The 16,356-nt window shown below is 38.2% G+C and overlaps 1 protein-coding gene across 3 annotated transcripts; it reads left to right on the forward strand.

Moving 5' to 3' along the window:
• Positions 1-5: 5 nt before the first annotated feature.
• On the forward strand, positions 6-15,311 carry LOC113054085 (ribosome-recycling factor, mitochondrial-like). Of its 3 annotated transcripts, none has more exons than XM_026219395.1 (7): positions 6-98; positions 3,697-3,881; positions 4,207-4,359; positions 8,484-8,602; positions 11,019-11,110; positions 13,094-13,253; positions 14,568-15,311. In XM_026219395.1, the coding sequence occupies exons 2-7, from the start codon at positions 3,713-3,715 to the stop codon at positions 14,643-14,645; spliced, it is 771 nt and encodes a 256-aa protein (XP_026075180.1). In that variant the 5' UTR covers positions 6-98; positions 3,697-3,712; the 3' UTR covers positions 14,646-15,311. The 3 variants fall into 3 exon arrangements, with proteins under 3 accessions (XP_026075180.1, XP_026075181.1, XP_026075183.1); XM_026219396.1 differs by lacking the exon at positions 6-98 and adding an exon at positions 1,360-1,393; XM_026219398.1 differs by lacking the exon at positions 6-98 and adding an exon at positions 1,485-1,525.
• Positions 15,312-16,356: the final 1,045 nt, after the last annotated feature.

The following is a 16,356-nucleotide window of genomic DNA, read 5'->3' on the forward strand; positions in this document are numbered from 1 at the left end:
AACATGCGATGACGTGTGCCCTTGAGCGGCGCATGTTGTCAGAATGGGGCTGTAGTGCAAGCCATGCCTGGCAAGACACACTTTTCTACATGAGGAAAGTGAGTATGTGTGAATTACCCTTGCATTGTTTATTACATTGGAGGGGTTCATTTATTTTGTAGTCGCTGTGTATGTTTTTGTTTGTAGGAATGTGTGTGTTTGATTTCTGTACTGGTCATAGTTAGCCTAGCAGCTTGTCTGTGCTGAAAGAAAAAGCATGGAAAATTCGTATTCCTAGTCGATGATTCCTTGGGTAATGTTTGGAAACATTGTTATTAATGCCACAGGACATGAATAAATGAAAGGCAAAGGAAAGCATGTGTTGCTGTTTTAGTTTCAGAACATAATATCCATAAATCATTGGTTAAAGTGTTATGTTATGAGTTGATGAAGATGAAGATGAAGAATTCTTTAAGAGTTCCCATTCAAGCACTTTCCTGTCATAAATGATGGATCAAAAACTGAAAACCGCTTACTTCTCATTACTGTGTGCAAAATACAATATTCAATTAGCTAGAGGTTTTAGATCAAAAGTAAAAATAAACTAGAAAATAAACTGAATGCACTGAGCATACTGTACATTCTATAATTTAAAATAAAAGCATTTCTGATTATATATATATTATGGTTATATATTATAATGAACTAAACATGATTATTATTTTAGCAGCAACTCTTAACTCTCTATTTTAATGTTTTTTTGTTTGTTTTGTTTTTTTAATTAACAACAGCATATTTCATGTCATTATTTACCATAATTACATTTTTGTATTATTCTTTTTATTTATTTATTATTTTATTTATTTGTCATTTTAAATTTAATTTTTAATAACAATGATTGTATTAAAAAATAAATCGAAATACTTATTTAATAATGGCTTTAATTGTATGATAATATTATAAATAATAATTTTATTAAAATTCATTTTGATCTTTAGGGACATAAATGCCATACTATATATCAAAATGAAAAAACTTTTTTTTTTTTTTGAAACTGCATTTCAAGGCTTGTTAATTAAAAGCATAGCTCTCCTAAAAAGGAATATCATGTCATTATTAATTCACCCTCATGAATTCATCGTCATTTTGCCGGTTGAGCACAGAATGTTCACGCTGCTCTTTTCCATACAAAGTCAATGGTGACCAGGGGATGTTTAAAGGAGTAGTTCACCCAAAAATCATTATGTGATTCTCTGTTACTGGAGCTTTGTGGATTCCCTGTGGATTATTGGGATGTTTCATTCTGACGGCACCCATTCACTGCAAAGGTGATGAGCAACTGATGTAATGCTAAGTTTCTCCAAATCTATTCTGATGCAGAAACAAACTCATTTACATCTTGGATGGACTGAGGGTACATTTTCCGGAAATTTGTGAATGAACTATTCCTTTAACAACCCAGTGAATGATTACCATTCACTGGCAGTGTAGAAGAGCAGCGTGAACGTTCTGCTAAGCATCTCCGTGTTCAACAGACGAAATGAAGGTGAATAAATGAGGGTGAATAAATAATGAAATGATATTTCTTTTTGGCTAAGCTTTGCCTTTAATTGAAAAGCTTTGAAATACAGTTACTGCACAATGTCAGTTGTGAGCAGTGGCTTATACTTCATGAAATACAACCACTGGTTTACATTACCGCAACCAAACCGTCTCAGTTTTTACAGTAAGAACTTTTAGAGTTCACACTGTAAACATTTCTTTCATGAAGCGAGCTCACGCGATGAGGGTAGGCCAGCCGCTCTCATTCCTGCCGGTATAAATCAAACGGCAGCGCACTGTAACCCACAGACCACCTGTGCAACAGTTTTTCTGCTTGACGGCCTCTCTAAGAACCGCCATCACCTCTTCTCCATCCACACCCCGTGGACCAAAACACCCGTGTCGGACAACTCCCATCTCCTAAGGATGGCAAGAAGAGTCACGCTTTTCATTTTTTTGATCTGCATCTAACCAGAACAGCTGCGGCTCCCATTGAACCTGCAACATGCATCATCAAGGGCCGATAAAAATCGCAGCTTGTGCGTGTTTGGGGAAAAGCTGTAGACCCGTGCCATGAAGTTATCTTTATCACAGCAACTGTAAAAACACACGACCAAACTTGTTTCAGTAGCTGTCCTTTGGAGAAGCAAAAGCCTGGCTGTATTTTGACTAGCAGGATACCTCATGCTAGACAAAACAAAGACCCAATGACAGAGGCGCAAGCAACCCATGAGCGAGCTTGTTCCAGAGCACCTGCAGAACAGCGCTGTTGTTGCAGTCCACGCTGATAAACAACCAGCGTTTGAAGATTTATGCTATTAAATGTTGGGAAAAGAAGCAGCAGTGACACACACACACACACACATTGCAGGACTCTGAGTCTCCACTAATGAGCTGATGAGTTGAATCAGATGTGTTCGATTAAGCAGACATCCCTAATGTGCCGTGTTGGGGGACCTCCAGGACCAGGATTGAGGAGCACTGTCCTAACCCTGAGTATTAAACTCAGCACTGTTTGTGCTGTGGACAGGAATGATACGTCAAATCGAGAAGCTGCAGGGGAGTTGTGCTATTACTTTTCTAAGCCATCAGACTTACAATTTTCACCTGGTGGACTATAAACAAGTTGGAGAAATGTATAAACTTACATTGAAGAAAGGTCCTGAACCATATCAAGGCATTAAAGTATAATAGAAACTCAGAGGTGGACTCTTTTGACTAGCAGCATGAACAAAAACATACTAAACTGCTAAAATGCCTTTGTGGTGGCAACAGATTGCATACACATTTTATTTAAAAATAAAAAAAAATAAAAAAATAATGATAATTAAAGATAGATTGTTACATACTGAATATATAATATTTCATTTGTTTAATTAATTACATTTAAATATTTTAATAATTAAAAAATCAATATTTAAAAATAGGAATTAACACAATTAAGTTTAATTCAAATATTAAGTCATAAATACAGTGACTTGAATAAAGCTTTTGTATGATCAATTTATTTTCCTAAATAAATTTAATTTTTATATTTTTAAATAAAATGGGATATAAATTAAAAACTTTGAGGATAGAAACATAAAGGTTTTTTTTAAGTAATTTTGTATTTTTTGTATTATTATTTTACTAAGCAGTGAAGCAGTTTTTTTATTTAAGATTTGAAAAACACTTCACCAAATCTAAGTGATTAAGTACAACCTGTTTTTATACAGTTTATTGGTTAAAACCAACATGAAGAAAACATAAATAAAACAACAACAACATGAATGTAGTAAGTTAATTTCTATGAACATTGCACATGCAAAAGTAGATGTTTAAAAAAAATGTTTCTTTTCTTAATCTTTAACACTCTTATTTACCATTGATCCACTTGTATTTGTACTAAAATGACAGTCGCTATGCTTTTGAGTTCAGCTTGACTATACTGAAACTGATGGTTTGCTTTTCTGTCCCTGTGTGGGTCTTTTTTAGATTTTAGAGACGCCCCCTGGTGGAAATATTGAATGTTAGCCAGTGTCCAATGTTCTTTGTTAATTTGTTAACATTTTATTATTATTATTTTTTACAGATCTTCTTTTTCTTATGGAGTATATCAAAATCTATGTTTGATGTAGAGTTGTTTTACATGTTTATCGTCATTGCATTAAATAATTTTACCTCCTTCTTCTTTAGTATTGTGACCACAGACATGGCATTAAGTCATCTCAACCTCCTGCGACCAGTACTGTACAGATTTCTGCCCACCGTTGTGAAGACCCCGCTAGTGACTAGTTCAAGAGTCCCCTCTCTGCCCCACATGACCTGTCCCACAGTTCTGCCCAATTATGTCCGGCATTATGCCACAAAGAAGAGTAAAGGTGAGTGGAGCACAGCCGCTACTTATCCCTCACAGAGCCACAAGAAAGAACATCCAGCATAGGGGTAGGAGTGATATTGTGTTTGTTTTCCGTTGCAGTGCTTGTTTAGGTTCACTCAAGTGGGTTTAGAGCCCATATGAAGGGCGGAGAGATTCCCTCTCTCCCCGTCTGACCTCCAAATCCTGCTTTCATTTGTAATTGCTAAGACAATCAGCCAGCATGCTGGTCACAGTCTTTCATTTCTATCTCCAGTTTTTCTTTTGAAGCCATCAGTGATGAAGACATTAATGTTTCTTTCTTCTTTGTTGTTGTTTTTTTATGTTAGCAAAGGCAAAAGGGCAGACAGCTAAAGTGAACATCAATGCGGCATTGGTGGAGGATATCATCAGCCTGGAGGAGGTGAAGGAAGACATGGCTGCTGTCCTGACTACTCTGAAAGAAGAGTTCAGCCGCAGCCTCAGCATTCGCACGTCCCCAGGTCAGGACCTTGAGAGACACTGACACACAGCACTGTGCTTTTAACCTGATGCTCCGGGTCAATATTTGAGGAGCCCCCACAGGTAGATTTTATTACTACACCATCTGGCTGCTTCTTGGCTTAAAGTCATTCAAAATATGTGAATATTCTGTTGAAATACATTCTTTTGCAAAAAACATTAAACTCATTTAAGATTTTGGAGAGCACTTAAAAGCACTGAACTGGAACTGGCAAGACCTCACAGAAGTTGAATTAGAATGACAAAGAGGAACTTTGATTATTCTACACTGTTACACAACAGAGGAATTACATAATACATTTTGATAATTATGCTTATTTTGTCACTGATAATGCAGAATACATTTGTTTCTTGACAGATTTCTCTAAGTTTAGAAGTTCAATACTGTCAAAACAGTACAAAACAACTAACAAATTTTTTTCAGACCTATTATTATTATTATTATTATTTATGTTATAAATACACTAAATACTTCATGTTTGATTTATGATAACGTATGGTGACATGTATAGATCATTTATGCTAAAAATATGTATTAAAATTGTGCAGTTACAGCACTTTTTTGGATTTAATTGAACAAATCTCATCCTAAGTGTAAGAGATTTTTAGCCATTTGATGATATCTAATATATTTTTATATTTATGTAATCAGAATTAAACCATTTTATTACAAAAAAACACAATTATGTAAAAACTATTTAATTAAATTAATCGTTTTTCAATAAATTAACAAAGGAATGATATTTATTTGAATGATGTCTTTATTTAATGTTTTACCGTGTTTAATTAAGCCTTCCTTGATTTTTGAGAAAAAAAGTGAACAAACTATTGAATCAGAGAAATAAGAAATCACAGAAATAAATGACTTCTGATACCATAACAAGCTTTATTCACTAAAAAGCTTCTCTCATACAGGATCACCTTTTCATAAATACGCAACTATTTTATATACCTTGTACATCACATTCAAATACAAGACACAAGATCCAGGGCCGTTTGGTGGTTTTGGTGGTTAACTTCAACCTTGGTGCGCCATGTCATCTACATCAAGGCTCTTAAAGGGTTAGTTTACCCCAAAAAAAAAATTAGGCTGCGTTTTATTCACACCAGTGGCATCCTAGGGTTGCAAATGACTTTCTTCTTTCAGACGAATCCAGTAGGTGTTATATTAAAAATCAAGCTGTTTCATGGCATTTAACAAGTGTTGCACTGCATCAGTCCAAAAGAAGTGAAATACAAAGCTTGCTTCACAAGTGACGCACGCGGAAACTCCAGACAACAAACGTTATTTCAGGCAACAAATGTTAGTTTTCACGAGACTCACCGGTGCATGCGCAGCGCTGACCTCATACATCATCCTCCTGGAGCTGCTTCGGTGTACAACAGTGAGAGCAAGCTAGATTAAAGTGATTATTAAACTTGGAATATAGATATGTTTCTTACGAAAATGCATTGAGTCGCTACAGGAAGACTTTGTTCTCCCCCGTGTGAGACACTTTTTTTTTTTTTTTTTATGGAAGTGTGCTTTTTATTAAACGTCTTTTGGACTGAATGAATGCAACACTCGTTGAGTGCCATGAAACTGCTTGAAAGATCAGAGACAATTTTTAAAATAACTCCAACTGGATTCATCTGAAAGATGAAAGTCATATACACCTACGAAGCCTTGGGGGTGAGTAAAACGCAGCTTAATTTTCATTTTTGGGTGAACTAACCCTTCAAGCTCCATTGAGGTTACACAAGGCTAGAGGAGTACTGTGCTGCCTCGTCCTCCCATGAGGCTCAATGCACAACGATCCACCTTTGCACATGTTCTGGCCAGGACCATTGTTCCACAAGGTGGGGTCACCCTGTTTGCGATCCTACTTCCTGAAGTACATCCAGGTCGACCCCGACCACTCCAGCCCAATCCCTAAAGACCCAACAGTTGGGCATTTGGGATTTGGGGTAGTGGAGTCCATGTTCTTTTCTTTCACCTCTTGACCTTTGCCAGTCCTTCCCTCCCTGCTCCTTGTTCCAGCTTGGACTTGGTTCCATGGAGTGAATATGGAAGGTCAGTGAGATGGCAAAATGGGATGTTTTTTTAAGCAAATGATGGAATCATCTGGATGTAATTAAGCAGCAAGTTTATTATGAAGGACAGGAGAATCACCTTAGCCGAGGGATGAGATTGTGCAGTGCAGGATTAATGTGGTGACCCTGTGTCTGGGCACACTACTTGAGGATTACGGCCTGTCGGTCTGTCATCTATAGGATAGAACGCTTACGTTTGGATCTCCACAAATATACCTTCTCTTGTTCCAGATAAATCTGCCATCAGAGGACATCGCTTCAGAGAGACATTTGTATTTTTCCAAACACCCCATCGGTTTGGTGTTTTCAATAACAGGCTTATACAGCCATTGTGCTATATGATGGTTCTTCTGCAAGCAAGTAAATGTAACATCAAGCCAGTGTTGCTTCTGAATATTGACTAACCTTAAGGTTTTTGAAATGGAGAGAGCAACAAGTGCTACCATGACCAGGAAGAGCCTATTTGGCTTATAGCTTCCCTGTGAAACTTCAAGGTTTTTTAGTGGAGGAAACAGCAATATGTTTCATGGAAACATTCGCAGATGTGAAGGATTGCAGGTAGCACACACACAATCTGAGGTGGGTTCCAGGGCCAAATCTCATGATGAGATTGTCAATCATTTGCACTGTTCAATCCATTAGAGATTGGACAGAAGATGGTTTTAAGGCTAGCAAAGTATGATGTTCGTAGCTGTTACTGTTCACAAGCTGACTGAAAAAATGGTGCATATAAAGAAGAATTTGAAGTTCCCAAGTGTTTTCTTTGGTCAGAAAGGCACATGCTGGTTCTCTTGTGAAAAATCAAAGTGCGTCTCAGCTGTTCTCCAGTCTTTTAGAAGTGTGGGAGAAAGTAAGGTAAGACTGGGGAAAAGGGGCGGGAGACAGAAACATTTCTGTGTGAGGTAAGGCAGATGAGGGAAGGAGACATGCTGGCGAAATGTTCTGGTTTTCTGTCTGGAGAGAAGGGAATGGGTGCTTTCATCCCTCAAGGAGAGCGAGACATGTCGTCACAACAGACATTGAAGGTGCCTCTTCTTTTACAACCTTTCATTTTTTTGAGACCGTTTGGGAAAGGATACAGAATGCAGGCAAATGTCTATTTGTCAGAGGGTGAAGGTAGTTATTGCATTGTTTTTCTTGAAGGGATAGATCACTAAAAAATAAATTCTGTCTTACGTCATTCCAAACCTGACATTTTTGAAAAATGTCTTTTTTTTTGTTGGTACAAACAATGGTGGATACAGTGTTGTTTTGGGCCCCGTTGACATTCATTGTATGGACAAAAACAGTTGCAACATTCTTGACTTCAGAAACATTCTTTTTCAGTTCATGCATTTCCTGAGAATGGAACGGAACTGTCCTTTACTCTTTGAGTTTCAGGAACGCCCCTCAATCAAGTTTTATGGCCTAACTAGCTAAAACTGTCAGCAGCTTTGAACAACATCTTGCTTACTCTCCTTTTTATTTTTATTTTCGTAACTCACTGGATAGCTTCTCCACAGTGAAATGTCATTGGTCGAGTATGCCATGGCAAATAGCTGGATATCAAACATATCACATACAGTCACTCTGATTAATTGTGACTTTAGATGCTTTTCGCTTTCAGTGAGGACAAAAAGTTTCGTTTGTTGACCTATTCTCCGCATTAATTAGCATGCACAGTACTAGCAAATTGGCTGTGTATTAGTACTTATCATATATTAATATTATTAAATTACCATATTTTAGAACCCTTAATTCTATCCCATTCCTAAATTTAACAACTACCTCACTGCAAATAAGGAGTTTGTGGGAAAAGTCATAGTTAATAGTGAGAATTTGTTGCCAAACTAAAGTGTGACCAGATTTTCATATAATGCTTAGTAAGAAGGAGGTGTTATGAAACTATGATGTTATAATGATTTTTTAACTAGTGCATTATAAGTTTTTTCTATGTTTTTTTTTTTCAAGTGGCGGATAGTTGAATAACTCGCTTCAAAATTGTGGAGAAACACACTGGTTAATGAAGGATTGTGTTCTTATGTGTTCTCAGGTGCACTGGACCACATTACAGTCACCACAAAGGATGGCAAATTTCCGCTCAACCAGCTGGGCCAGATATCCATGAAGTCTCCTCAGCTACTTGTGGTCAACATGACTGGCTTCCCAGAGGTAAGGAACCAAACTACAGAGGGCTCCCTAACAGAACTTCTCACTTCATACTGCTGCATGCAAAGCCAAGCACACACACCCCAAAAACACACTCTTTCTCCTACTGAAACCTGAGTGTGATGGACCCTCTCCAGCCTGGTTTCAGAGAAATTGATTGATTGTTGGGGGAAGCCCTTTGTTCTTGGAGAACGATTGAAACATAGGCCAAGACTCTGCGGTTAGCCTGTCAGGCCAGGAAATGACCGCAATGTGGCCTCTGGAACTTAGACCTGAGTTAATGTGTGATATCTCTCTCTCTTTTCTGTGTCTTTCTGCCTCTCTACACATTATGAGTCAGTGTCTTTCTGGTTTTTGTCATCTCCTCCTGCCGTCACCACACTCTCTCCATTGATATATATGAGTTCTCTCTGCCTGATGTTCAGATAACCCTAATTAGATTAATGCCCTCACTTCTTGGCCTATGTCCACTCAATACCCAAGTCTCTAGTTTCCTGGTGGCTCTAAAACCCACCAATCTACTTTTGCCATCCATCCTGGGAGACTTCAAGTCAAAGAATTGCATGCATGTATGGGATGATGTTCAGTCAGCCAGTCATTATTGCATATGAACCTTGATAGGATGATCAAAACCAAAGCGCATAATAACCAGACTAAAAAACGGATGCAATGAATACAAAAATATGACCAAATGTAATTTTTTTTTTCTTGTGTTAGCAGCAGCTGGGGTGACCCGTTATGTTATTGATCTAACAATTAACCATTTGCAAATGAGTTTGCCTTTATATTCATCAGCTCTATATTAACATACTACTAAAAAAGACTATGCACGGTTTTAAAGGGTCGGTTTTCATGCTCGGATGGCCATAATGCCATATGCAGCTGTTAGCGGTGTCAGGAAAAACTGGCCATTACCTAACAGGCCTGCATAAAACAACACCGAGGTGACTGGCCCGGGCTGAAAGCAAACAGCTTCATGATTGTTTTAATCCATTACACACTCTTGGAGAAGAGGCTGTTGTTTTCCAGTCATTCATTAAAGGGCTGGAGAAACTGCAGCCATGTTGAGAAACCCCAGTGGCTGTTGTGTGTTGTGGTGCAGACAGCAGTCATTAGCTTTCGCTCTCCGTGTGCCTGTGTGGTATCCAGAATCATTAAGAAACGGAGGTTTTTTTTTTTTATCCCACAACTTCTCGAACCGTCTTTGAAAACTCTTCGCTTTTTAATCACAAGTACAGAGGGTTACAGGTCTTTTTTTCCACTTACTAACCAGAACAATACCGGTTTTACCGTAATATTATGAACCACCAGGAAGTAATGATGGATGACGATCAGAGAGAAATCGCACGCACACAATGCCTGTAAGTGAGTCACACCTAACAAGAAATGCATTAACACAAGAGGAATGGGTGCACAGTACGTGTGTATACTTGTTCTGCAAGGTCAAGAAAAAGGATAACTTTTGTGGTTAACTGTTTTTTCTTTTTTCTTATTATTACTGCAATAGAAAATGTATTCATGCCTACATTATTAACTCCATAGACTGGATCGATTTGTGACCTGATCTCAGACAACAAGCCCAAAGTGCTTACGGTATAATAATAAGTGGACATTCTCAGATACCAAACATGTGAGATGGCAGAACGTGTATGTTGTCAGGCATCACAATATCAAGAGTGAGTTCTGTTCTGTACAAACACAAAATTATAATTTCGGGGATTCACTCCTGTATTTAAATGTGTTAGTCACTCCTACACACTATTTGTGTACAGTGTGTGTCCAAAACTAAATATTTCATACTAAATTAAACATGCTAGGTGGTTTGGGAGAACTTTAAACCTTTGTTGTTTCATACTACTTCACATCCAGTTATAAAGGAATAATAGTCATATATACTGTGCAGAATGCAGTAAGTGGGAAAGCAGTATTTCAGTCCAAACAGCCTAAATCCATATCCGTGAAACCAGCCCCCATGATGTATACACACTAGACTGCCTGAACACAAGTTCAGAGTGAAATTTTAGGATAGTCTGGCCACAGGAGTTGTAATAGCTTATGGGGTGAACAGGCAGAAACCCCCAACACAGGGTCACAGTGGGTCATCGCCCTGCACTGCAACCTCTCAGGTCCGTCCCGAGGGATCTCTCGCTGACAGCACCCCGCGGCACTTCCTACACCACACACTCCACCCCTCTACCTCCTCGCTCTCTGGAGCTCCATCGTGGGGAGATGCTGCCCAGCTCCTTCTGGATCAAAGGCCCCGGGGTCGGGGTACTCCACTGGTCTGGAAGGAGGTGGTCTAGTGAGATATGAGGGCTGGAGAGATGCTAAGGGTGTGTGAAGGTCTGCAGCAAGTACCACAAACCCAGCTGGCTGTCATTAGCCCTGATGTGTGTGTGTTTTTGTGATGTGTCCTCAGGCCACGGCAGCCGTCACCCGTGCCTTACAAGACAGCAGCATGGGACTCAACCCGGAGGTGGAGGGCACCATCATCAGGGTGCCTGTTCCCAAGTGAGTGTTTCAGCGCCCAGGGCCTGCATCCTCATGACCACTCTCACCCTTCCTATGGACAGCACTTTCTACAAGCTTTGTTTGCTTTCCCTCCGGTTCCTGTCTTTCTGTCTCGCTCCAATCCTGTTTGTCTGTGCAATGCTAATGTCTCTTTAATGTGTTTTTAGCTTGCTAAGGTAAACATCTCCATCACTATTGGACATTTTGGTTTTTAGAGTGGTTTTGGGCACTTTTCAGTTGGCTAGACTAGGAGACCATCTAGACCGGCTGACAACCTGCTTGATTGGTCTGGGAGACCAGCTTTAACTTTTTTCATCTGGGTGAAGGAGAGCCTCTTTTCACTAGGGAATAACCCAGAGCATCCACCCAGAACACCCTTACAACTGCATAGCATCACTCTAGCAACTCTAGCAACAAGTTTTTATGGTTACCATTGTGCTGAAAAGTAGACCACATGAATGTAAACCCTACATTGTCTCTAATAGTAAAGACTGCACTAATCCTAGTGAAGAGTAACATCTTACTTGCTCATTAAATATACAAGTAGTAGTATACAAATACAAATATACTCAATGTAATTTGCTTGTTGAGCATAATTTCATTAGAAGTTGTCATAACGCAAAAGGAATTGATGCAAACTGTCGAAAATTTGGGCTTTGTGCTAATGTTAAAGATCTAACCATGTTAATCGTTTTAAACGGCTTTCACGGCACCAGGCTTTTTAAATGGCACTTTAAATTTGCATAGCTATATAAATGACTTGGCTAATGGTTTTTTATTAAAAAAAAAAAATGAATAAAAGTTTTTTACCGTAAAATGTCTTAGCTTTAACACATCCTGAATAGTGGCCAAGAACGGAGCGGGAACGTTTCTGTTGTGTTGTGGCTTGATTCTGCATTGTTATCAACTTGTATTTGCTTTTTTGTGTGTGTGTTGTGCACTACTGGGCTACCGTACCCATGCGCGTAATTTGCAGGGGGGTTAGGGGGGTCATGACCCCCCCAAAAATCAGATCCAACTAATATAACCCCCTCAATTTTCTTTATTAATTTCAAATATGCCGCAAGTTTAACCCCCCCAATGGTAGACCCAAAGTTACGCCCTTGACCGTACCCATAGCATCTCCCTAGCAAAACACTCTCCTGAGCACATAACAGCCCCCTCGCAACCATCCAGAACACTCTCAGTGCTTGAACGCTTTTCTTCATGCTTCTTTTCATCTCAATCCAATCACGTCCTGTTCTTTTTCACCTGTTACATATATTCAAAATTGTTCTGGGATAACTTGCCTGTTCTGTTAGTGTTTAAGATAGCTTTGCCTTGTAATTTTTCATGTTCCCTCCTGTGCTCTATACACTCTCTTTTTTTAATATGTGATACAAAGAAGCAAGCGCAGCGGTCTTGAATCTCTGAGCGCCGCTGCTCTTCCCTGCCAAGCCAGAGAGTCTCGCCGCATGGCCTTCATTCTACAGACCACAAAACTGTTTGATTAGGAGGCCGCGCTCCAGTACAGCTCCAGCAGCAGGTGCTCGTCTGGCAGCGCGTGCAGAGGGGCCGAACGTCTCGCCCGTAATCAGCACAGCCTCCTCGCATGCATTTGCATTTCTAAAGAGAGCGGGAGGCTTGATTGGCTCCGAATCAGTAATTATGAACATTGTTTGCAGTAAACAGACACTACTCTTGGACTCTTTGCAAATGGCTGGCAGCAAAATGCCAATTATAAGATGGGGAAACTTCAACACCTACAGCAGAATTTGGGCGAGAAACTTTGTTTTCTTTTTTAAAAGAGCGAGCTTGTAGCTGTTTCTTGCTGTGTTATACACACAGATTGTCTGTCAATAATGTCACGTGTAAATAACAGTCTGGACTATCAGATTTATTCTTAACGTAGCTATTCTAAACGTCATTTGGTCTAATAATATAAATCAGCACATCACATTTCAGTTATTATTATGTGAGTTAAAGTGTATTTTTGACTTGCAGAGTGACGCGAGAGCACAGGGAGAATCTGGTGAAACTGGCGAAGCAGTTCAGTAACAAGGCCAAGGATTCGCTGAGGAGAGTACGGACCAATGCCGTGACACGAGTGAAGAAGTCCAAAGAGAGCGTCTCTGAAGATACCATTCACTTGGTAGAAAAACAGGTGACGCAAATCAGGATGAGCTAATAAAAATAGTTGGAGTATTGAGAATCGTTATTTTTCTTAGTAATAAAAATATTATTAATAAAACAATATTAACTTGAAGGTAATGAAAGTCGTAGTAACTGCAGGAGTAATGATAATTATAACAATAATAATAGTAAATATTAATACTAAATATCAATAATAAATTCATGCACAACATTATCAGTAGTAGTAGTAGTATTAATAAAAATAAGTAATAATAATAATGTTTTATTAGTAAGTACTTAAATATTAATATACAAATAGCAATACAACAGTATTAATAATTTAATAAAATGTTAACTACAATTATAATAAAAATACAATATTTCTTATTTTGTTAATAATAAATGAATGTTCATTAGTAGTAGTAATAGCAGCAGCAGCAGTTTTAATACTTATTATTAATTATATTTTGAATTATTTTTATAATAAATATTAGTTCGAAAGAAACGGTAGTGGTAGATTTAATAATAAAAATAATAATCGTCATCGTAATTAATTTCCTATTAACAAATGAAATGTAGATTAATAGTAATAGTAAATAATTATGGATATTTTAATTGTATTCATTTGACTTAGAATGGATTAGAAATATGACATATTAATAATATTAATAATAAATGATTATTAATAAATGAATAAAAGTTATTAGTTGTAGGTACAGTAGTGTTAATAAAATAGATATAATATAATTGTTGTTTTATTCCTAAATAGAAAATAATTAGAGGCTAGTAGTAGTAATGATACTAATAAATAATAAATATTGTTGTTTTATAATTAATAAACAAACATAACATACAAACCATTTTTTTAAATATTTTTTTGCAGTGACACAAATGTGTTACTACCGTTTTTTCCGGACTATAAGTTGCACTTTTATTCATAGTTTGGCTGGTCCTGCGACTTATAGTCAGGTGCGACTTATTTATCAAAATTAATTTGACATGAACCAAGAGAAATGAACTAACAGAAAACATTACCGTCTATAGCCGCGAGAGGGCGCTCTATGCTGCTCAGTGCTCCTGTAGTCTACACTGAAGACATAGAGCGCCCTCTCGCGGCTGGAGACGGTAATGTTTTCTCTTGGTTCTTGGTTCTTAATAAATGCGACTTATAGTCCGGTGCAACTTATATATGTTTTTTTCCTCATCATAACGTATTTTTGGACTGATGCGACTTATACTCAGGTGCGACTTATAGTCCGAAAAATACAGTATGTGAATATTGTATGGTATGATGTATAACTAATAAGCACATACATTTGTTCTGTTTTTTGTTCTCCGATATCAGATTCAACAAATGGCAGACAGTTACGCAGCAGACATTGACAAACAGCTGGTCACTAAAACCAAAGAGTTACTCGGGTGACAGCGTTCAGAACGGCCCCGCTCCGCTTGTCTCGCTATCATCAGGTCAAAGGCAGTCAGCTGTTCTTGTGACTGGAACAAAAATCCCCCAAACAGAAAACAGTTAATGATCTTGGTGATGGAAGTGATGAAGGGGGTGTTTTGGATGGTGTTTGGGTGTTTTTCTCATGCATAAACAAATGTCGGCGTGGCACGCCAGTGGCTTATGGTGCTTCTTGTGTTCACATCTCCAAACAAACAAACGCAGGACAAATGAAGTTTTAATGTGATTTGGGGTACTCCTCCTAATCAAAGCGATGCCACAAACGTGGTGTTTATGCAGAAAGCACCGCACTGAATGTAAACTCTGTGGTCTTTACAGGAGGCTGAAAGTCACACAGGATGGAGGATGAGAGCACAAAGCAACATTTGCCAACATTTGTTTCGCATTCATTATTGCCTCTTAAAAATAGTCATCATTTTCATCTGTATGATCCGATCTAGCCATGTAAACTGAATAAAATGCATCAGTTATTGTCCTGGTGCTGTAGTCCGTGTGTGTGTGTGTGTGTGTACGTGTTTTGAATCATATTCCACATCCGTTGTTCTTTGTCTAATAATGTTGAAACTTAACCCCTAAGATTATTCTAGAATGGCAATGTGAAATATATCTTCTTTTGCCACAACATTTCTGAATTCTCAGTGCTTAATACCGATTCTGATTGGTTGATGAAAGATTTTTTGGCTACACTCTTCAAAATTAAATGGCAGCAAATGCTATGGAAGAACCATTTTACATTTCCCAAATAACTTTTCAGTGAACAGTAACCGTTTGTATCCAAAAGGTTTACTAAAACAACCATTTTTTCCTGAGCGTAAAGCACATTTTAATCATCTAAATAACCATTTCTTACTATAAAGAACCTTTTATGCAATGGAAATAAAAGTTCTAAAGGGTTGGCATCAGTGGTTCAGTTTAGAACCTTTAACATCCATGGAACTTTCCAATGCATAATCAGCACTTTATAGTGGAAAAGGGTTCTTTAGATTATTTAAATGTTCTTTGCACTACGAAAAACAGTGGTTCTTTTATGAACTATTTTCTGAAAGCTTCTTTGTCCTAGTCAACAGGAACTTGGTCTGTTTCTAATCAGTTATGTAATAAAGTAGTTTTAGAGACAGAAATGAAAAAAAATAAAATAGAAAGCTTTGTGATAAATATGAATGATAACTGTGGTATTATACTTGAGTCTGGGCCACAGAAATTTTTCTAATGAACACACACTTAACAGCGTTGTAGTTGTATTATCACCTCCTTGTTGCTCACATCTTTAATAATACACCATTCCATCGTGAGTTATTCCTTACTTATTCACTTTTTCACTTTCATATGCAGCACAATTTCTCGCATGCCATTGCCAGTAACCGAAAAGCATTGTGTCTAATTGAGGAAAACATGGGGTCACTAAAATAAACAAAAGTTTAGAGGAGCTAGTTCGCAGGCAGAGGAAATGGGCAGGTTTCCCCCGGTCCATATGTCAGTAATTTGGGGGCATTGTATACCTTGGCCTGAGAGAGAGGCTCATGATCGATGGAGGGGTGAAAATCCCGAGTCGCTGGCTCCGTGCGCTGCCCCGAAAATTGCTTTCAGCTGATAGCTTCATTTCACTTGACATTTATCAAGTGGATTACTGTGTGTTTCTCTGTTTACCACTACCATGATGGAGAGGATT

This window comes from Carassius auratus, chromosome 35 (genome assembly GCF_003368295.1).
Source record: "Carassius auratus strain Wakin chromosome 35, ASM336829v1, whole genome shotgun sequence".
Classification (NCBI taxonomy): Eukaryota; Metazoa; Chordata; class Actinopteri; order Cypriniformes; family Cyprinidae; genus Carassius; species Carassius auratus.

Excerpts from the sequence above, each read along its gene's own strand:
- LOC113054085 (XM_026219395.1), top strand. The coding sequence starts at position 3,713 with ATGGCATTAAGTCATCTCAACCTCCTGCGACCAGTACTGTACAGATTT. Across the intron at positions 4,360-8,483 it reads CAGCATTCGCACGTCCCCAG|GTGCACTGGACCACATTACA; the intron begins GTCAGGACCTTG and ends ATGTGTTCTCAG. Across the intron at positions 8,603-11,018 it reads ACATGACTGGCTTCCCAGAG|GCCACGGCAGCCGTCACCCG; the intron begins GTAAGGAACCAA and ends ATGTGTCCTCAG.